The sequence below is a fragment of the Odocoileus virginianus genome, chromosome 5 (genome assembly GCF_023699985.2).
Source record: "Odocoileus virginianus isolate 20LAN1187 ecotype Illinois chromosome 5, Ovbor_1.2, whole genome shotgun sequence".
Classification (NCBI taxonomy): domain Eukaryota; kingdom Metazoa; phylum Chordata; class Mammalia; order Artiodactyla; family Cervidae; genus Odocoileus; species Odocoileus virginianus.
The window spans coordinates 48901309-48924560 of record NC_069678.1 but is presented as its reverse complement, the minus strand read 5'-3'; the positions used below and the strand labels follow the sequence as shown (position 1 = coordinate 48924560).

The window sequence follows — 23252 nt, the reverse complement described above, 5'->3', positions numbered from 1 at the left end:
ACCTAAAAGTTTCGAGTTAAGTTTCACTTGAGAGAGAGCCTCTCAGATGGCTCTGAGAAAGCTCAGAAGAGGTAAGGGAGGAGCCAGGATATATGAGTGTTTCTGTTGGATAAAAACATGTACTGGAATATCAAAAGATTACTGCTAATCACAAAGAACAGACATTTCAAGTTAATGACTGCAGAATTTTCCTATGTAAGGGAAGATGAAAGAGTCTGGGTTCACTGAAATTATTCCTTAAGATATGCATCTTAGCTGTCTAGGGACACTCTCCAAAGCACAGAATGCTTCCTTGTTTTCGGCATCCTGAATTCCCCTCAGGGCACGGGGTAGCGGTAGGGTCAGCAGCCGAGGCTGATGGCTTGGTCTTCGTAGAACTGGAAAGGCAAGCAACATTCCCTATCCTGAGGTCCAACTTCTCTTCTCGCAGATCCCTCCAGAGGGCTGGTGGCCGCTCCGCCTGCAGGTGCAGCTCCTCCCAGTGGAGGAGGGGGCCCTGACCAGACGGGGCCCGGCCCGAGGGCCTCTGCTATTGGCCCGGCCCAGGCTGCACCTGCCTCGAGCGGGCGGGCCGCTGGGCACAAAGTCCGGGGGGCCAGCCGAGGAGGCAGCAGCCCGCTGGCAGCGCAGGTGGGGCCAGGCAAGATGCCCCTGGGGCTGCGGAGAAAAAAGAAATTCAACACCAAGGAGACCTCCCGATTGGTGGAGGGCGAGCACACGGATGCGGCTGTCCGCAGTCTGCCCAGCCCTCCGGCGCCCACCCGCAGGCTGGCTTTCCACACGCAGCTGGCCCACGGGAGCGCCACGGGCAGAGTGGAGAATTTCTCCAGCATCCAGGAGCTCTACGCCAAGATCGCGGGCGTGTTTGAGATCCCTCCGTCGGAGGTAAGCGCCGGGCCCTGGAGCTCAGCCTCTCCCACTCCTGCTGCGCAGGTTTAAATTGGCTCTGGCTGCGCTTCCGCGATTCCGAGGTCGGAAGAAGGGTGGGGGGTCCCTCGTGAGCGCCCCAGGGGGAGCGAGAGAGTTTTACTGGGAAGGGAAGACGGCAGTCCCAGGACCGGGGAGAGTCACGTTCTCCAAGCTCGATCTGGCTTCTGGGAAACCCGGGGCGACCTTACTTCCTTATGCAAATGAATAGGCTCTAGTAGCCCCAGATTCAGCAGCTTCAGCGGCTTTCCAGCGTCGAGATCTGGTTGGTAAATTAACACCCTTCACTTTATCTGGACCTTGCCCTCCTGCTTCCTCTGCCGGGGTGAGATGACCATGCTGAGCATCTCCTGGATTGAGGGGCTAGGTGATGCTAAACTAGGTGATGCCTTCCAGGTGATGCCAAACTGAGCCCCACTTTGTCCCTCATATGTCATGTCCAGGACCAACACTTTGGTGTTTCCAAGATTATTATTCCAAGAGTGGATAACTAAGAAAGTTATACTGAACTGCATGGGACTAGTTGATAGAAATTTCAGAGGGGCGAGCTCTATATTTGACACGGTATCCTTGAAATGGGACTGAAATTTGCCTTAATTAGATTGATGGTATGTTTGCCAGGAACTGGAGTTTGTTATAGTTAGTTTCAGGAGACATTTATGTAACTTTTTATACTTAACAAGCTAACTGCAAATGCAGGTGTGAGAAGCTAGTCCAAGAAAATATTTTGTCCACATTTCAAGGAGAAGCACAAGGTCTTGAGGCCCTGAAGGCCTCCCTGGTTGCTTAGAGGGTAAAGAATCTGCCTGCAATGCAGGAGACCTGGGTTCATCCCTGGGTGGCAAAGAGCCCCTGGAGAAGGGAATGGCTACTCACTCCAGTATTCTTGCCTGGAGAATTCCATGGACAGAAGAGCCTGATGGGCTACAGTCCATGGGGTAGCAAAGAGTCAGACACGAACTGAGCGACTAACACTTTGTGGCCCTGAACTCTTGGGAGTACACAGAACTATCTTTGGCTGTCTGTCCTTTAATATTGTTTATCAGATTGGCTCAAGTGAAATCGAGGTAAAGACAAAATTCCAAGATGAGATGAAAGAGAGATTGAAGCTAACCTTTCAGGGTTCCCAGGCCCGCTGAAGGGCAGGCAAATCACAAACCCATTCTCTGATGTTTCAGTTCAAAAAGTTAAAAGTACTCTTGCAGGAGTAATGTTCTTTGATTTTCTCTAGAAGAGGTAGGTCATTTGGGTAGTTAAGTACAGGATTTGGAGACTGATAAACCAGGCTGTGGATCCAGGTTCTACCAGTTACTAGCTGGATGGCTTTGAACAAATTTAATTTCTCTCAGTTTCAGCCATTTGTAAAATAGAGGTAAGAGCCTCTACCTTGAAGTGTTGTTGTGAAGACTGGAGCGCCTAGATAAACACCAGATTGTGTTGGCATATGGTCAGTGCTTTATATATAGTAACAATTAATAATATCATTAATACTTAACAATTAAATGATGGGGCGGAGGTAAAATGTGACTGGCCTTTGGCCATGGTCACATAACTAGTAACAAAAAGGCTGGGCCATTATTTAAACTTGGATCTTCCAGTTTCTAAGCTAAGTGAGCCTGTTAGCATTCTTAATTGACAACTTTAAACTTCTCTCCTGTAACTAGGGACTCCAGATTTATTTACTTTGCATTGTCTTCATCATCATAATGTGTTATTATTTTGAGTTCAAGATGCATGACTTTACTCAATCCACTTAATACCTGAGAAGTACTATTATTAGCTCTGCTTCATAGATAGAAAAATAATGCTTTGAGGTTTAGAAAAGTTTCAAAATGACATGTGTTTGTGAGGTTGTTTTTTTGGCTGCCCTTCAAGGTATGTGGGATCTTAGTTTCCCGACCAGGGATTGAACCCGTGCCTCCTGCAGTAGAAGGGTGAAATCAACCACTGGACCTCCAGGGAAGTCCCTAAAATCAGGTTTTTTTCTGGCTCCAAATTCCATGAGGTTATATTGCTATATTGCTTCCCACGTTTTCCAGGGTGTCTCAGTAATAGCTTGACAACCATGTTCAGCGTTTTTGGTTTCCAATGCGCTGACTTGCATTAGAATTTCAAGACAAACGGTGGGTATTTTGATGTGTTTTATCAAAGTTCATAAATTTTTGTAACCCTAGGCATACATGTTAGTATGTTGTTGTTGTTTTGTCATTAAGTCATGTCTGACTCTTTGTGACCCCATGGGCTGTAGCTTGCCAGGCTCCTCTGTCCATGGGATTTCCCAGGCAAGAATACTGGAGTGGGTTGCCATTTCTTTCTCCAGAGGACCTTCCCAACCCAGGGATCGAATCCGGGTCTCCTGCCTTGCATCTGAGCTACCAGGGAAGCCCCATATGTTAGTATGTTTATGTACATAAACAACGTTAATGCAGGTTTTCCATTTGGATTGAAAAGAGTTAAGTATATTCAGGATAAAGTATGTGTATCATCATAGTATATGTCAAAGTATTTCAGTAATTACTTTTTAAAATAATTAATGTTTGGCTGTGCTGGGTCTTCACTGCTGCGCACGACTTTATCTACCTAGTTGTGGCATGCAGGGCTACTCTCTAGCTGTGGTGCATGGGCTTCCCTTTGTGGTGGCTTCTCTTGTTGCAGGCATGGGCTCAAGCTGTGGGCTTCAGTAGTTGCAGTGCATGGGCTCAATAATTGCAGCACATGAGTTTAGTTGCCCCATGGCTTGTGGGATCTTTCTGGAACAGGGATGGAATTCATGTCTCCTGCATTGGCTGGTGAATTCTTAACCATTGGACCATCAGGAAAGTCCTCAATAGTTACTTTTGAAACAAGTAATTTATTAAAATGCACATCAGGGAGATTCCATTTGTCATCCCATCCTCCCAGCAAGAGGAATAGTGCTATAAACTTGAGATGTCAGTGGTGAGGAAAATCCCCCAAACAAAAAAATGTCTCCCTTTTATATGATTATCCCAGAAGTCCTGCCTTTTCTCTAGAGAGGTGGCTCTAAGGATACAAATGGCACTGTCTGAAGATCTGTACTTTCTCGGCTAAGGAAGAAAGGGAAGGCTTTGGCCTGATGGTAGGTGCAGCAGATCCAGGTGGATTTACTGGGAGTCTATAATGTGCCCCGGCTGTGCCAGGCATATAAGTCTATATGGTGGTCATCCCATCCTTGCCATCGCACTGAGGCAAGATTCTTTTAATTTTGCCATTGAGCTAAGTGAGGCTCTGAGAAGCCAAGCAGCTTGCCTAGAGTCACGGGACTGGCGTGGGGTGGAGTTGGGATTCGAAATGTTTCCTGGTTCCAAGTCCACTACATAGCAGCCATGGGATTCTCAGTAACTTCATTTGAATTCCAAATACAAACCAGCAAAACTTCTTTTTTAAACAAATGATCTTTTTAAGAAAAGCCTCAGACTCAACCACAAAAATACTTATTGCCTCAGAAAGAGTCTGTTGTGAATCTGATAATTATGGATTTCACCTATTTCCTGGTTCCTGAAGGAGGAAGCTAACGAAAGCTATGGGTTGCTTGCAGGGTGCAGTCTGTAATCATTACCTTGAAACAGATGGCCAATTATGCAAAAAAATCTCTTACAGCTGATATCATTTTTCTAAACAGCTAAACGAGCAATTCAGTAAAGAGAAAAAAGAAAATCTCATCTAAAAGAGGAGTTAACTCATAAATACTGGGACACTCTTACAAAAAGTTTAACACCATCTTTTAAAATATTCAGGATTCATTTGAGTTGGTCACTACACTCTTGAGCTGTGGTCATAAAACTTGTTGAAAGTCATTTTGATTATCTGAACCACTGTAATTGTTTGACAAACAGTTTGTGTCTTGATGTGTTTTCTTAATTCTGTTAGGTGGAAAGATTGTAGGAAAAGAGTGAATTTGAAAGATATTAAGAAATAAATTTTGTTAGATACTTTACATATCCAGAAACTGAAACTGCTAAAGATTTCTGAAATGATTAACTTTGATTTAGTTATATTAGCTTCTGTGTGATGTATGTGTTGTCACTCAATCATGTCTAACTCTTTGTGACCCCATGGACTGTAGCCTATGAGGCTCCTCCATCCATGGGATTTTCCAGGCAAGAGTACTGGAGTGAGTTGCCATTTCCTTCTCCAGTGTGATGTATAATACTAAGTAATTTGTTGATTGAATGGGTCAAGCAAATACGGCCCCTTCTCTCTCAATACTTAAAGCAGTCAAATACATCAATGTACTTGGGAAGCAGAAAAGGCAAAAATTGTGATTTTTAATTTCAAGCTGTATATTCAACATGCAATCATGCTATTTGTCTTAAAAAATGAAACAAACTTTTTCTTGTCACCTGCTCCCATCCCTCACACTATTACCCCATTTGTCCTTTATGGCAAAACTCAAAAGTTGCTATCTCCAGTGAGATAACATTTTATATCTCATTCTCTGTTCAAGACTGATAGATCCTCATCTGACTTAGAGCAAAAGTCAACATCCAGTGATGGTTACAGGCCCTGGGGTCACTCTGTCGTCACTGTTCTTTATGCTCCAGCCAGTGTGGCCTCCTGGCTAGTCCTTGAACTCTAGAGCCTTAGGGCTTTTGCATCTTTCCCAGAATCTATCCCTCCTTAGCAGAATGCTCTTCTTTTTTCGTTTTTTTTTTTTGGCCAGACACCACCCAGTTTGAGGGATCCTAGTTCCTTGACCAGGGATCAAACCTGTACCCTCAGCAGTGAAAGCTCAGGGCCCTAACCAGTGGACAACCAGATAATTCCCAGAATGCTCTTCCCTAGGTTGGCTCTACCACCGCCTTCTCACTGAGACTGGTACTCATTGTTCCGTTTAAAATTACAGCACCCCTAAAAAAAAGGGAACAAAATCCCTAAATTATCGCACCTCCTGTTCCCTTCAGCACTTAATTTCCTCCATTGATACTAGCATCCTATGTATATTTAACTTGTCTTTTTCCTCTCCCATATACTAGAGTATAAGCTCCACAATGAATTTTGTCTATTTTGTTTTCTGATGCAGCCCACAAGGGCCTAGAATTGTACCTGAAACATAGTTGGAGTTCAAAATATGTTGAGTAAAAGATTCTTCATGAAAATACGGTATTTAAAATCCTGTATCTTTAGCATAAAGCTTTAGTACTGATTACAATACTGGTATCTTGTGTATGTGTTAATTTTTTTTTTTTTGATACTGTAGTGTGAGGAAAGAAACTAGCCTTTGAGGGCCTTAGGCATGAGGAGCATCACTCATATCTTGACTGGGGAGTAGTAAGAGGTGAAGTATGGAGACTGAGAAGCTAAGTAAAAATGACTTGGATCCAATGTTTACACGTCCACGAATTCCAGAAATTGCAAAGCTGGAATCTCTGTTTGTAAGTAGAATGCTTCCTAAGTAAGTTACAGTGTATGGGGTGCTGTCTTGTGAAACCTTCCAGAAACTGAAACTGCTTGCTTTTCTCAACTTGCTGATGCCAGCTCTGAGCCCCTGTGGAAGTCAATATTCTGTCATTGTGGCACTTTCTGGAGACTGTGAGCAGTGCTGCAAACTTGATCATTTCCCAGCAATGCGGATAACTGGCAAGTCGAACAGTGTCTTTCTGGTTCCCATATGAGAAATCTAGGAAGATAGAACAAAATGGGGCTCATTGACTTGTATACTGCTCTCCTAGGAAAACCAGTAAAAACACAGGTAAATGAAGGACTTGGGAGTTTGGTGTGCACTTTATCATTGAGATCTGAGGATTATGAAGCAAGCCCAACAACACTGAGCAGAAAGAGTGTGAGAAAGAGAAAGTCAGCTCCTGACATCTGGGAGCTGACCTGACACTCACAGGCAGGTTTTGATGGTTTCATGTTGGACATGATAATTTCACAGAAGATCATCATCAGAAGGGACCATTCTGTGACTGTGATGGGTCAGACAGAAATAAGACTACTCTGTAATCATGTCTAAACAGAGACAAAAAATGCAAACATTGTCCTTACCACAAAAATAATCAGATATCCCCTTGCCTTGATTAATATAATTGACTGAAGCTCCTTTTTACCAACCACAGCTTTACTTTCGACAGTTTTACCCACCTTGTAATAGGTTTACTAGGTTATTGAGTCATAGATTTGGCCTCACTTCCTGACATCAAGTCCAAGCTGCCCAAGACACAAGCCCAAATCTTTTCTAATACCCTCCTACTCAGACTCTCCCCACAGTTCTCCATGGTGTGCTGCCTCCTTTGTTGCGAAGGGACAGTAAACTAGAAATGAGAATTCCTGGTGGCTTTTGGCTGGAAGGCATTGACAGTGTCTATTACAATGCAGATTCTAAAGGAGCACCCTTAGTATGATTTCCCTGATTCCACCAATCCTTTATTTTTTTCTTTTAAAAGTTTTTTTTGAAAAAAAAAAAAAAAAAAAAAAAAAAAAAGTTTTTTTGGTGGTGCCACGCACTGTGTAGGATCCTAATTCCCTGACCAGGGATCGAACCCTTGCCCCTGCACTGGAAGTGGGAGTCTTAACTATTGGACTGCCAGGAACTGTCCCACACCCATCCTCTATTTTAATATTGATGCTCTGATCATACCAGTCTCAAAAAACTACAGGCCTCCCAGTTACTGTCTTATTCCTTTCAGGCTGCTATAAAAAAGTAACACCAACTGGGTAGTTTATAAAAAGCAAAAACTTATTACTCACAGTCTGGATGCTGGGAAGTCTAAGATCAAGGTTCCAGCATGGTTACCTCTGAAGGCTCAGTTTCCTAGTTCATCACCAGCACCTTCTTTCTGTGTCCTCACTTGGTGAAAGGGGCTAAGGATCTCTCTGGAGCCTCTGTGATCAGGCACTACTCCCATTTATGAGAGCTCCACCCTCATAATTTGAGCAACACCCAAAGACCCCACCCATTGACACTAGGATTTCAACATTTGAATTTTGGGGGAGGGAAGATAAACATTCAGACCATAGCACTTACAAATAACCCCCACCAGCCAAATGTTTTCTAGTCTGGCCTGCCTGTCTAGAGTCCTGCCTCATGCGTGCTTAAGTCTCATATCCTAACAACCTTTTTAATCCAGAATGATTAACTGTTTAATTCCTCTGTGCCTTTTCTCTTGATGTTCTCACTTCTTTGTTCTGATAGCTCCTACTCACCTCTCGAGTCTCAACTGTTACCTCCTCAAAGAAGCCTTCTTTGTGAATCTGTCAATCTAGCCATGTTTCATACCCACAACTGCATATTTTAACATAGCATTAGCACATTGAATTTAGTTACTTCCCTACCTCTTACTGAGGGCTGGGAGGATTTTTTTTCTTAACATCTCATTTTCATAGTTGATAGATGGCTTAGATGCTCCATTAAAGTTTAATAAATAAAAGTAGATGATGGAAGATATATGTATATGTCTAACAGATTCATTTTGCTGTACACTTGGAACTAACACAACATTGTAAATCAACTACACCCCAATAAAAATTTTAAAAAACAGATGATGAATCCAGTAGGAGATGAAGCTGAAGATATAGACAGTAGTGAGATTACAAACATCCTTAAAGCTGTGTAGGTTTTATTCTGTAGGCAATAACAACAACTCAAGTGTTTTTCAGCAGAGGAATGATCCCTGGCTGGTGTTTTATCAAGCTGAAACGCAACTGACTATTCATTTGCTCTGTTTTCTTCATAAAATTTGGTTTAAGTCAAATAGGATGGTATTTTCTGGAACTGCACAGTACTATCTGAGAAGTTCTAAATATACTACAGCCATTATGTGTGTTCGCTATGCCTTCTGAACATCAGCCTTGGTTTTATATGAAGAATGCAAGCAAAAACAAAGAAGCAAAACCCCCACAAGAGCTGTAACTCGTTTTGAGAAGTAGGAAGTTACTCACACCAGACTATAGACCTCGTTGCTATGAGGACGATAAGAAATGGGTTTAAGATTGTTGCTCTGTGTTCTGTAGATCCTCTGAGGTAGGTGTGTAAACAACTGTAGAATCAAGTCTCAAGCCCTCCCCAAGCCTCTGCTACGTCATAGACAGATGGTGGCCTCTTTGCCATCCCTCCCCTGCTCCCACCCCTCCAGACATCCTGAATGCACGTGGGAGTCTCTTGCAGGTGGTAAGAGATGGACACACTCAGGTTACCTTGGACAACGTGTATGTATTTGTTAGGACATACAGGGAGGTGAGGAAGCCCAGATTCACCTCTGCAGCTGGACAGTCCGGTTCCGTAGACTGCTGGAATATCACTCATGCTTGTCCGGGTGAGAGCAGTAACTTTAGACTCTGGAAAACCAAGAGCAAGTCCTTTACCTTCAGTCTCTGCCACTCTCTCCCTACTTCTTACTCTTTTATTTTTAAACTTTCTTTATTTATCTACTTTTTATCTGTTTTGGCTGTGCTGGATCTTTGTCGCTTTGCACAGGCTTTCTCTGGTTGTGGCGCCTGTGGGCTGCTCTTCGCTGTGGTCTGAGGACCTCATTGCAGTGGCTTCCCTTGTTACCGAGCCCAGGATCTAGGTGCGCGGGCTTCAGTAGTTGCAGCGCTCCGGCTTCATTGTTGCGGTGCGGGGGCTCAGTAGTTGTGCGGCACAAGCTTCGTTGCTCTGCGGCATATGGAATCTTCCTGGACCAGGGATCGAACCCATGTCCCCCACACTGGCAGGCAGATTCTTACCCACTCCGCCAGAGAAGTCCCTTTTACTCTATTCTTGACTATCTCTCTCGCCCTTTGATTTTGCTCCTTTAAGGCCCTCATTGCCTCCTCTTTGTGTCTTTGAGTTTTGGCCTCTGTATTTGTGTCCCACTCTGTCTCAGACTTGAGCTGCTTGAGAAGGCGTCTCTGCTGGTGAGTCAGGGTGCAGGACGCGTGGGGCAGAGGGGGCCTGGGGGTCAGTGCTCGTCTCCGGTCCAGTGTGTAGGTCCTGTGGTGCTAAGGCAGATGAACAACAGATAAGGAGTCCTGTTGGAGAGGATACTGGGGAGAATGTGTAGCCTGAGACTTCTTGATTTAGGGGTGTTGCAGGTATCTTCCACGGCTTGTACAGAACACGAGACTATTCCCAGTTCTCTGACTTTTATCTATTGTTCTTCCCTTTACCTGGAAAAATTTCCGTGATTCTTTCCCCATTTACTCTGTTAAAAGATAAACTGAACCTTATTAAAATTGAGTATATTTGAGCAAAAATTGATTTGGGCAGCGGCAAAAACCAGAAGGGGTTAAGGAGTGCTCCACCAACAGGAGTCAGAGGCAAGGTTTTTCTAGAGGAGTGTGTGCATGCATGCTCATTTGGGTGTGACTCTTTGCAACCCTATGGACTGTAGCCTACCAAGCTCCCCTGTCCATGGAATTTTCCAGGCTAGAATACTGGAGTGGGTTGCCATTTCCTACTTAGAGGATCTTCCTGATCCAGGAATCAAACCTGCATCTCTTGCATCTCCTGCATTGGCAGGTGAATTATTTATCATTGTGCCACCTGGGAAGCCCAATTTAGTTATATGTGTACATGTATCTTTTCTTTTTCAGATTATTTTCCCATATAGGTTATCACAAAGTATTGAATAGAATTCTCTATGCTCTACAGTAGGTTCTTATTGATTATTTTATATATAGCAGTATGTGTGTGTTAAACCCAACCTCCTAATTTATCCCTCTCTCTTCCCCTGTCTTCCCTCTGGGAAGAAGATGAAATGTTTTAAACTCAATAAAAATCTTGGGAAATAGAATGCCATGTATATGATTCAGTAAGGTACAGTAATATGAATTGAAATAAAATTTTAGGAGCTAAGACATTTTCTGCTTTTGTGACATCAAACATGTTTCTTAGACATTTGGGATTGTGGTATCACACAAGTTCTTTTGTAGTTACCTCAAAACTTTTTACGTATAAACATGAGAGCTATAATCAATATATAAGATATATTCCTAATCCAGCCTGTCTCATCTCTTGACCTCCTCTTCAATGTTATTAATTACAACCTACCTTCCCTTCCATTTGTTGGTTCTTAGTTAATGAGCATATCTGTGTTTGACCAAAGGCCACCAAAGGAAAATCTTTTCTGTGATTTTATTCATTCACTAAATCTCCAGGCAGAAATAACTCTCTGAAGCAGAAGTCCACAGTGGAGCTACATAGTAAATGTTATTTAAAACCAATGTTTAATTTAATTGAAAAAATAATATATGTACTTAGTGGAAAGGGTAGCCATTTTTTTGGGCGGGGGGGAGTGGGAACTGTAGTTCCCTAGTCCTCTTTCCCCAGAAGCATCTCGCTTGGCCACTTTTTTGACCATCTTTATAGAAAAATAAAATTTGTGAATTTATAAGTATGTGTGTGAAAGTAAATGCGTATCTATGTGGGTGTAAACCTCCTTTCTACTTTTAACCAAATTAGGAGCATACATTATATCTGTTCTGTACAGTTGGTAGTAGCAGAAACAAAAAAGTGGGCCTAACACTGAAGCCTGGAGATGATAAGAGTCCCTGCAGTCTTTTTAGGGTCACAGAGGGCCGTCAGAGTGTCATTCATGTCAGGAGAGCTGATATTGTGTCTTTAATGGCAATGAGCCAATTTTTAGTATTTCTAAGAAGCCTGTCTTCTGAAAATGTTTCCTGTATTTTTGTTTCCCTGTGTCTCCTTATGATAAACCCCTATCACCTGACATAACCAGAGGTATTCATTTTTTTAAAAAATTGAAGTATAGTTGATGCACAGCATTATGTTTCAGGTATACAACACAGTGATTCATAATTTTTAAGGTATATTCCATTTTTAGTTATTATAAAATATTGGCTACATTCCTGGTATTTTGCAATATATCCTTGTAGATTATTTTTTATATATAGTAGTTTGTACCTTTTAGTCCCCTATCCCTATCTTTCTCTTCCCTCCTTCCCTCTCTCTACAGGTAACTACTAATTTGTTCTCTATATCTGTGAGCCTGTTCTTTTTTTTTTGTTGTTTGTTGTACTTTTTTTAGAATCCACATATAGGTGATATCATATAGCATTTCTTTTTTTCTGTCTGATTTATTTCACTTAGCATAATACCCTCCAGGTCTATCCATGTTGCTGAAGTGGCAAAATGTTATTCTTTATGGCTGAGTAGTATTCCACTGTATGTGTATACCACATCACCTTTATCTGTTCACATTTAGGTTGTTTCCATTTTTTGGCAATTGTAATTAATGCTTCTGTGAATTTTGGTGTACATCTAAAGGTGTTCTTGAAACTATTTATTCAATCAAGCAACTAACAAATACTTTTGGGCTAGATACTTGCCGAAATAAAGAAAAGAGGAAGCCAACTGAGAATGGATGACTGTCACTGTTTCTCTGTACTGTGATCCAAAAACTGCTTTTTTTTCTCACTGTCTTAGCAACTCTAGCTTTTCTTTTTGGGGTGTGCTGAGTACTCTGAAGTTTTGGTGATTAAAATGTGGAGTAGGAAGTTGAAGCTTGGACATGGCTAATACCAGGGAGGTCCTATGGCTTCTACAGATAAGTGAAAGGGTAGAAAGGATCTTAGATCTTGTCAGTGATAGAATATTTATTTGCCTTTTAGGGACATATTTGGCTCCAGTTAGTAGTGGTTAAGAGGCTCATGAATACTAGCATTCCAGAAAGTGCATCCTCTATTGTATGAAAATCTCCATGGAGATAATCAAAGCACATGTAGAGGAAAAGTTCCAACCTTAAAAAAAAAAAAGGCTAAATCCAGGATCTACATTTTAGTCTGTAAAAGTCACAGGTTCTTAAGTTACAGTGTTAACTTTACATGGTCTTAAAGGGATACACAGTAACAAGGTTGAAGAAATGATAATTCTGTATCCATTCTTGGAACAATTTGCATAGCCATATATTGCATTAAGTAGTAGTGTTTGTAGTAGTGTTTGTGTGATTGGCATTAACAACCTGTTCTTCATGGTCTAGGGCCAGAAAGTAACTTGATCTAGGGCCAGAATGTAGCTTGAACCTTCTCACATCTGATACTAACAATGTGTCCTGGGTGTAGTTAAGTATTAGGTACTGATCATGATTTGTTACTCCCTTTCTCCTTCTGTATTCTTTATACTTCCTTCTTCCTGTCTTAATTTTCCTGCCTTTTTGTAAAGGTAAGTGGGGGAGGAAAGCACAGCTTGAGCATTGAACACGGAGTTATTGTTGAACACCTATTATTACCACTTAACCTGTGCTATTTTTTCTGAAATAGCAGTTCTTAATAGAACCCCCAGAAATGACTGTGACTGATAGATGAGGCAGTTGTAGCTCAGAACAAAAGTAAACTACTCAAATCATGTACTCCAAAGAGATATCTTTTATCTTATGTTTGTCAAACTCCCAGCTCATGCTCTTTTCTTTATATAAGTGGTTCTTAACCTTTCAGACCCAAAGTTCCCCTGTAATAACAAATATTTTGTGGCATCACTTTTACTTATCCTGAAATAAATATTTAAACAATAACATCTACCTATATATATAATTTTAAAAATTAATATATTCCTTAACAGTAATATTAGAAACAAATATGGATTTCAATGCAAATATTTGGAAAAACTATCCTAGAAGACACAATGAAGCAGTCAGTTGCTTGTACCTATGCTACTGCTTCTGCTGCTGCTAAGTCGCTTCAGTCGTGTCCGACTCTGTGCGACCCCATAGACGGAAGCCCACCAGGCTCCCCCGTCCCTGGGATTCTCCAGGCAAGAACACTGGAGTGGGTTGCCGTTTCCTTCTCCAATGCATGAAAGTGAAAAGTGAAAGTGAAGTTGCTCAGTTGTGTCCGACTCTTATCGACTCCATGGACTGCAGCCTACCAGGCTCCTCAGTCCATGGGATTTTCCAGGCAAGAGTAATGGAGTGGACTGCCATTGCCTTCTCTGGCTTATACCTATACTTAATAGCTAATAAATTTGAATTTAAAAAGAATAGGACAATAGGAATAAGACATGAATATTTTGATTCTATGTTATCTTTTGCTCTCTAAATATTTGCAGACATTCATAGAACTATATAATGTAACAATAAAAGGAGCAGCTGATATGCTATATGTTAAATTCAAGCAACATGGACAACACTGCTGTCAGTGACTTGACTTTCTGAGATGATGAACAACTCTTGATAAGGTTCTATGCGAATAAGAAAGGCTTTCCTTGGTTTACGTGGTAATTGCAGTCCAGGAAAACTCATAACAAAGCCTACTTTATCTGTAACCCAGAGGATCTAGGTTTTAATCATTATATGTATATATTCTCTTCCCAACATGAATCTCTAGTAGGACATTTGAAAATCATGCAGGGGACTTCCTGGTGGTCCAGTAGCTAAGACTCTGTGCTCCCAATGCAGGGGGCCCAGGTTCAATCCCTGGTCAGGGAACTAGATTCTGCATGCAACTAAGACTCAGCACAGCCAAAAAGAGAGAGAGAGAGAGAGAGAGAGAGAGAGAGAGAGAATATCCTGCAGAATGCCAAACAACTCTTCACTGAGCTGAACCTCTCTGAGATTAGAATTCACGCAGTATCCTTACCTCATCCTCTACCTCTCCCAGTGCCAATAGTGTCACATATTCATTGTAACAACCAAAAAAGCTCCCACAACATTTCAAACAGTTTTCCAGTACCACCCCACCCACCCACTGGCAACATTGCTTTATGCCAGTTTGCTTGAGGTGAAGCTCTTGCTCTGTGCCGTGAAGCTAGGCAGTAAAGGTGGGGGTGGGGGCGGTGGGCAAAATGGGAAAGCAACAGGAAGGGAAAAACAGTAGAAAGGCCTCCTGTTTTACATTTTAGTTTTAGGATCATCCTTATAGGATTGTAATTATACAGAGTAAAACATGGCTGGTTAAATCTGTGAGATTCCAAGCTTTTGCAATAGCTCAAAGCTACATATCTGCTGTGGCTACTTCACAGGCTTGTAGGATCCTGTGACAGTCAGTCGGGGTGGCATGACCACAGTGCTTTAGGTCCGTCTAGTGGGGAGGTGCTTTCAGGGTAGGATGGTGTGCCCTGAGTTTAGTGCCTAGAGATGCCACTGAGCAGCTTCAATTTTCTCACCTGGAAAATTGAGTAATGGACTCGAACCTGGAAAATATACAAATAATGCCTGCTTTATAGGAATGTTGTTAGAACTGAATGAAATAGCATATTAGGTATCTAGGACAATGATTCAATAAATGTTAGTTCTCATTCCTTCTTTTCCTCAAAAAAGACGCTTTTTAGGGGCAATTTTTGACTAATTTTTTTTTTTGTTTGTAATTTTTTCCTTTTAATATTTCTATTCTAGACCTGTACAATTTCATTCTCCTACATTTTGCCTAATCCCAGAAAGTAAGGAAAGCAAATTTAAAAGTTTGTCTCTATACATGATCCTCAAACTAAGCTATCTCAGTGTAGAATTCTATGTTACAGTAACTAACATGGACTCTTCTGAGAAGGGCTTCTTTAATAAAGCTTAGTGTAAACTTAATAAACAATTTCAGTCAACAAAAATCTCAGTTAAACTTGAAATATTAAATATATTAATTTATTCAAAATTATTTTTTATTGCATTATCAATGCTTATTTCTCTTGAGCCAAAAATAACTCTGTAGGAATACCCATATTTCTTTTTGTCATATCTCTAGACATCCCTGTGACAGAATTTTCCTCAGTGTGGAATTCTGAATTATTCTATTCCCTTTTGCCACAGAACACTTCGAGCTCATTTTCAACTCTCCCCACACTTGTTAAGACTCATAGAATCTTAATTTTGCTTCAATCATGGACACTGACTTCCAAGAAGCTTCTGGGTGAGATTACTTAGGCGCTAAACGATAGAGGAAGAACTCTACCGTTACCTTACTTCAACATGCAAATCATATGTTTTTCCTTTTATTTCATGTTGCCTGGTCTTATCATCCTGAAAAGGAAGTGTGCTTATTTGATCAGCTTAATAGAAGAAGTATTGTAAATAGATGGCCAGGTAACTTATATTTCCTACCCAGACACTTCACAGAGTTAAAAGGAAGGTATTAATAATTACTCTGGGAAAACAGGGGTAAACTAGGCCTCCGAGTCCCTCTAATTATAGGAAAGGAAAAAAAAACAGTATGTGAGAAAGTTTATTGTACATTTGCTAATTAATCTCCCACAAGACAAGCCAGTTTCCTGGGCAGTTTTGAATGGTAGGCATTTGGGGACGGTGTGGGGAGAGGAGGGTGTGGGGATAAAAATAGAAGCAGGTAGTGAAGGTACAGTGTCAGCACTAAGCTTGAAGCCAGGAGACTCTGGTACTGCCTGTCCTGGCTCTGGCCTGGTGACGCATTCTTGGGAGTTGAGGACGGAACTCTGCAGCAGCCTGCCAGCTTCTTCGGGAAGCTTCCTGGCCCTGCGGGCCGCCTCCCCTCTTCTCTAACTCCTCCCTCTGCCCGGGTCCCGGGAGTCCCACGGGCAGGAAGGGCAGGAACGTTGGCCAGCAGAGGGTGGGAAGAAGCTGCTTCGTGAGGGGGCGGGGTGGGAGCGGGTCATAAACAACTCTGGAGCAAAGGTGAGAGGCTCTAGCCGGCGTTGTGACTAAGTGTCTCCGATGCTATGACAGGATTCTATTCCTGGCAGCTCCTCTCCGGGTCTTCCCGGTCTCTCTTCTTGGAGCTCTCTACCCCTGGGGTGGGAGGTGGCTCAAAATTGAGCAACCCAAGCCTAGAAGAATCTTCACACACTCTCCCTTGCGTCTCACCGGCCCTACCCACGGGTGAGGTTTTCTGTGCATCTCAAGCCTTCTAATGAATTAGGGTTTAAGACGGTCAGTAAGTTGCCTCCACTCCCTCACCCCAGCCCTTAGTCAGCTCTCATGGAGGGAACCCCATGGTACATTTTCCTTTGTCTCCTCTTGCCCTGTCACTCTGCAGTACATTTTTCTAATGTCTTGCAGGTGTCCTAGTTTAGAATAAAAATCAATTGCAATCTTCCTCTCTCTCAAGATGTTTATAGTTTCTTGCATGGCCCATTTTCTTCACAAAGTGCTCATCTCTTTCTGTCAGGATCACATCCCCTCATCACTCTGTTTTGACCGCTGGTCTCCGAATGCTTGCTTTCCAGTTTTCCATGATTTCTTTGGGTGGGTTTTTTGTCTTGTTTTTGTTTGGCCATGCCGCAGGGCTTGTGGTCCTTTAGTCCCCTGACCAGCAATTGAACCCGGATCCTCAGCAGTGAACATACAGAGTCCTAACCACTGGACTGCCAGGGAATGAATTCCCTTGGCTGGTTTTGAAATATCACATACCTCATAGATATTTCATTGTAAGTGTTGCAAATCTGCTTCCTGGTTAACATGAATGTGGTCATACATGAGCATTCTGCGAAACAAATTTCAAAATTTTGTTTAAGGACCTGTTGGGGATCAAATAGCTACTTTTTTTAAAATTCATGTTTGTATATTTATAAACTGGAAAGTTTAGTCATAAGTCTCTTTACTAATAATTATAATTTAATGTCTCACAAACTGCTACATTCTTGGATATAAAACATCTCATTGTAGTTTCTCCTTTCCTTTTGAGGTTCTCTTGCATCTTAAGTGTCAAACAAGAGGAAGCTTTTAAGAGGATAAGTGGTTTAGAAATCTGGAAAATTTGAGACAGCTCCTGACATGGGGAATGTTGGTGATTTATGATGTCTTTCAAATTGGCTCGTAACCTTGCAGCCATTATTATACTAGGCTAAAGCTCAGATATCTCCTCTGACCTGAAGCATATTGTGGAAGAGGATGGATATATATAGCTATTCATGTTTGATTTATCTTACTCGTTGCTTTAGTATCTATGTAATATCCACAAAGGCAAGACTAAAACCTATCTCTATCCTTTTAACCTTTTCATATGTTTCAAGAATTGGTTTGAGCTTTTTACTCTCTTTGATAACATAGTTGGTTTGATTAAATTTCATTAACAAAGGAAAATGTTCTTTTGGTTACTCTGGGAAGTCATTTCTTTTTTTTTTTATTTATTTATTTTTATTTTTTTTTATATATATATATGTATTTTTTTTATTAGTTGGAGGCTAATTACTTTACATCATTACAGTAGTTTTTGTTATACATTGAAATGAATTAGCCATGGATTTAGGGAAGTCATTTCATAAATTAAAACATGTGACTTGATTTTCCCTTTTTGAGGGGTAGGGAATAAAATTATTTTTGTCACATTATTTTGTCCATTAAAAAAAAATGGGGGAAAACAGTGGTTGTACCAGGGAAAGAACAGTACAAAGGATGAATCACCTTTTATTTAAGACGCCACTGCTGACCCAGGACAGCTAATTTAGAAGTGAATCATTTATAGAAAGTTCTACATAGTTCGAGGCAGGGCTTTGTACAATATCCTTATGAAGGTCTAAAATAGAGCATACAGTATCAGGTTTCTAAATATCTGTCTTGTTGCCAATTTTATATCTTTGACAAACTGAAACTTTTTTCTAGATGACTGTAGCCACTGTCAAGGTGAAGGCAAAGGTATTGTATTTATAAAATGATATATATTTAAAAAACAAATCTTTCAAAATTTATTACATGTGTTATGCTGGGAAAATAATAGAGGTCTTAAATACCTATTTAATTACATTCATTTCTTTGGGTTATGGTCAGTTTTAAAATTAACTGGAAGAAATAATTTAAAATGACATATTAAATCAAATTAAACAATGTCTCAATATTTAAAAAAGTATTTATTTGTCTGTGTTGGGTCTTTTTTTTTAATTAATTTTTATTAGTTGGAGGCTAATTACTTTATAATATTGTAGTGGTTTTTGCCATACATTGACATGAATCAGTCATGGATTTACATGTGTTCCCCATCCCGATCCCCCCTCCCGCCTCCCTCGCCATCCCATCCCTCTGGGTCTTCCCAGTGCATCAGCCTTGAGCACTTGTCTCATGCATCCAACCTGGGCTGGTGATCTGTTTCACCCTTGATAGTATACTTGTTTCAATGCTATTCTTTCAGAACATCCCACCCTCACCTTCTCCCACAGAGTCCAAAAGTCTGTTCTGTACATCTGTGTCTCTTTTTCTGTTTTGCGTATAGGGTTATTGTTACCATCTTTTAAAATTCGATATATATGCATTAGTATATTGTATTGGTCTTTATCTTTCTGGCTTACTTCACTCTGTATAATGGGCTCCAGTTTCATCCATCTCATTAGAACTGATTCAAATGAATTCTTTTTAATGGCTGAGTAATATTCCATGGTGTATTGTGTTGGGTCTTAGTTGTAGCATATAGAATCTATAGTTGCAGCCTGCAGAGTCTATCAGTTCCCTTTCCAGGAATGGAACCTGGGCCTCTTGCACTGGAAGAGTGGAGTCTTAGCCATTGGACCACCAGGGAATTCCCTGTATTAGTATTTTGATGTTAATCAAATATATTAGATGGTTAATATCAATATTTTGATTGATATTTTATTTTTTAATACATTTGATTTTTAAGTCCAATTACAAAAACTCCTTTTTGTAAACTACCTTAACTCATTGTTTTAAAAAATTAAAAGATATATTTATTTATTTGGCTGCACCAGGTCTTAGTTGCAGCATTTAGGCTCTAGTTCCCTGCATTGGGAGCATGGAGTTTTAGCCACTGGACCACCAGGGAAGTTCCTTAACTCTTTTAAAGAAGTGGGTGGTTTATTAAATAAACAGTGTATTTGGCTCCATGTAGAGCAAAAACTTTGTAGTCTCTGCCTTCTAGGAGTTTTAGGTTTAAAGCTGAATTTATATTTACATCACAGCTATGCTATCATGGCTTAGAAAAAGCACAAAAGTCTGAATTCCAGTTTTGACTCTGTCATTCACTAGTTATTTGACCTTAGACGAATCATAAAAGGGATGTTGAGCCTTTTTTTTTCCTTCTGCATAGGGCGTGGTGATGCCTGCACTTACGAGCTGATGTGCTGAGTTAATGGATTAACTGAGCTAATGCTTTAGGAAGTGATCAGTAACTTGGATCTCTCTGTGCAAATATTAGGTATGAGAGAGGCAATGTTGTAGGGGAAAGAGCTTAGGGTTGGATAACCAGGGCTAAGTTACATATGCACCAAATACTGCTTAATCACAAACTGTTTTTATCTCTCTAAATATTTATGTTCTCATCTGTAAAAAAATGGGTGTAGTAATGCCTCTCACAGAATTGTCATAGGATTAAATGAGGTAGTAGGTGGAAATGCCTGGTACACATAAGTGATCAATTAGTGTTTCTGATATCCTAATTTTTATTTACTTTGTTCTTCCAGCCCTTTATCTTCCCAGTTCTTTCACTTTTACAGTGGTCTACTAGAGCTGGGAGCCAGTCTCCAAACTGTGTAGAGCTGAGAGGGATGGGCAGGTGTCCCAGTCATGAATGTCACTGAAGAGTTGTTTGAGTTCCAGAAGTTCCTTGATAAAACACATCTACCAAATATTTTTGGGAATCGTGTAGAATAAGACACTCAGTTTTTGGAAGGAGTTTTGAGTAATATAATTCTGTCACTCTGGCTTGGCTATAGTTTCTTTTGTTCAAGCACTCAGGATAAGTGGGTGATCTTTTTACCTCAATAATTATTCTTAGTTTCAGGCTGTTTTTAATTCCTGCTATTTTAAAGGCAATTGATTAGGTGGAAATACAGTCTTTTTTCTCTTTTTGAGAAAAAAGTCTGTGAGGTTTAGATAATAGCCTAAATAGTTATATCTGAGAATAGCCCAGATGGAACCTTAGTCATTAACAAAGAAAACGTAATCCAAGTGGTTTTCTTATGTACAAAGATGGTGGTATTAACTCCGGATGAAAGTATGGTTAATTACTAGGTTTAGTATTATTACGTACTTTCTCATCTTTATTTTCTGTAATGACATTGGCTGATATTTCTATAATGCTTATTTTAGAAAAATATAAAGAGTTAGCAAGGTTCTTGGTAGATTGAGATATAGGAAAGTAGTTGTATTAAAATATTTGGTAACACTGTTATTTTAGATAATCACAGGAGGTAACTGTTTTAGTTGCTTATGTTTAAAATCACATTCCCAAATACTGTAACGTGAGCCATATAAGCCCATAATTTCTTCCAGAGATTTTGGAACATGTGGAATCTTGGGCCAACTCAGTTCCTGTTTAAGGAAGGCATTAAACAAAAAGTTGGAAATGGACTTCCTGGAGTTTTAAAAATGAATCTGATGTGTTTTTGGAGAGATTTGTGATCTGTTTGTGGGTCAGAATATCTTTTGAAACACTAATGGCAAATGATTTATTTAAATGTATTCACAAAGCATACTTATGGAATATATAATGGCACCACCAGAGAAAAACTAATATTATTTTATGTTAATGGCTCTATACAGTAGTTTAGACTCTTATCATCCTAGCCATATTGAGTTTCTAGGGTGAATAATCATAATCATGTGATAAGAACTGAAAAATAGCAATTGAAATATAAAAGCATGGTAAAAAAATGGTCATCAGTTACACTCAACAAAAAACGTTGAAGTATACTGTAATTTATGGGAGAAAATGAAATCCATCCTGGTTATGACATGAAAAAGGAGCAAATCTAATTTTCAGGAAAAATAATGCAATTTAAGAAGCTGTCAAGCGTAGGTGTAAATATTATTCAAGGAGCACCTGTATTCCAGGGATAATACTAATAATAACCTTTAGAGTTTTTTAGTTTAAAAAGCACTTTTATGTATACTCTCTTACTGAGTTTTAGTAATAGCTGTGTGATGTAGACTAAGCTTTACTAATGCCAGATGTCCATGAAGACTAAGAAGGTCAGATGACTGAACTCGTGAGAGTACAGAATTGGGACTAGATGTGGGTCTTTTACCCCTTAACCCACTGTTTCCTTCTTTCTTTTACTTCTATTTTTCTCTTTCTTTTTCATAACCACTCCAGGTATAACCTAGCTCCTTTTTGGATATCTGTTTTGCTGATATTGAAGTAAGGGAAGGCTTTACCTTGTGCCTGAAATTTTTGACAGGATATGAAAGTATAGGATAAGAACGCATAACACTTCAATGCCTAGCATTTCATTGCATAACACTTCAATTCATAGCAATTACGTAATACTTCAACACATAACACTTCTATGCATTAAAGGAAACACAATTCACCATAGATCTCAGAGTTGCCTCTTTTTTTTTTTTTAGGGTTAAATGAGATAGGTAGAAAGAACTTTTAAACTGAATTTTAAGGAGTTGCTGATAGTCTAGTGGTTAGTATTCTGTGCTTTCAGTGCCTTGGCCCAGGTTCAGTCCCTGGTTGGGAAACTGAGGTCCTACAAGCGGTGTGGTGAGGCCAAAAACAAAGCAAAAAAGCCTCCTGTGAGTTATGAAGACACAAAGGATAATAATTGTATCAGTTAGAAATCTGTTAGCCCAGAATCGGTTGGTGAAATTATTGGCTTTTGGGATAGGACTGTGTATCAGATAGGATTTTTTCAGCTACAAGTAGCACAGAGCTAGTTTAACTGCCTAAGACAACTTGTTTTACAAACAAGAGGTATTGTGGTGGTTGTCAGAACTGGTTATCAGAGCAACTCACCAATGTCAAGGACCTAGGTTCACTCCAAGTCTTTGCCTTTCTTGGTGTTGATCTCTCCCTCAGTTAGTAGTAAGGTGGTGGTGGAAGTTCCTAGATCACATACAGATAAGGGTACCTACAGGGGCAGAGGGGACGGCTGTCTTACTGTGTTTGCTTCTTAGGAATGAAAAGACACTTCTCTGAAGCTTCCTGGACTTCCTCCCATGTCTTGTTGGCTGGGATTGGGCCACATGCTTACTCCTATGTCACCACTTTACTAGTTTGAGCCTTATGTCTGTAATGGAGGAGGTGAATTTTCCTCCAAAACACATAGAAGGTATCAAAGTGAAGTCACTCAGTCATGTCCAACTCTTTGCAACTCATGGATTGCAACCCACCAGGCTCCTCTGTCCATGGGATTCTCCAGGCAAGGATACTGGAGTGCTTTGCCATTTCCTTCTCCAGGGGATCTTCTTGACCCAGGGGTCAAACCCGGGTCTCCTGCACTGCAGGCCGATTCTTTACTGACTGAGCTACCAGGGAAGCACTTCATACCTGCTATCTGAAGATTACCTTAGGAGGGGAAGGGGGTAACAGCTTCCAGTGTCCATTACTGAATGTCTTTAGGTGAGACGGGATCCAGAGGCTCTACCCTTCTGCATGTGTCAGCTTTGTCCCCAGGGTCCGTCTTCTAATGTCGAAGTGACAGCTGCAGTTAGTCACATCAGAGTGGGAGAGATACCTTTCTAGGAGCTTCTGTGGAAAAGAAGATTCCTTCCCCAGAAACCTTAACAAATCCCTTC

The 23252-nt window shown here is 40.6% G+C and overlaps 1 protein-coding gene across 1 annotated transcript in view; it reads left to right on the top strand.

Moving 5' to 3' along the window:
* Nucleotides 1-572: 572 nt before the first annotated feature.
* The window catches only part of GIPC2 (GIPC PDZ domain containing family member 2), a 93028-nt gene continuing 70348 nt past the window's right edge, over nucleotides 573-23252 (top strand). The window contains exon 1 of the mRNA XM_070467870.1: nucleotides 573-885. Coding sequence (XP_070323971.1) covers nucleotides 646-885 — 240 coding nt within the window. The 5' untranslated portion in view covers nucleotides 573-645. The remainder of the gene's footprint in view (nucleotides 886-23252) is intronic.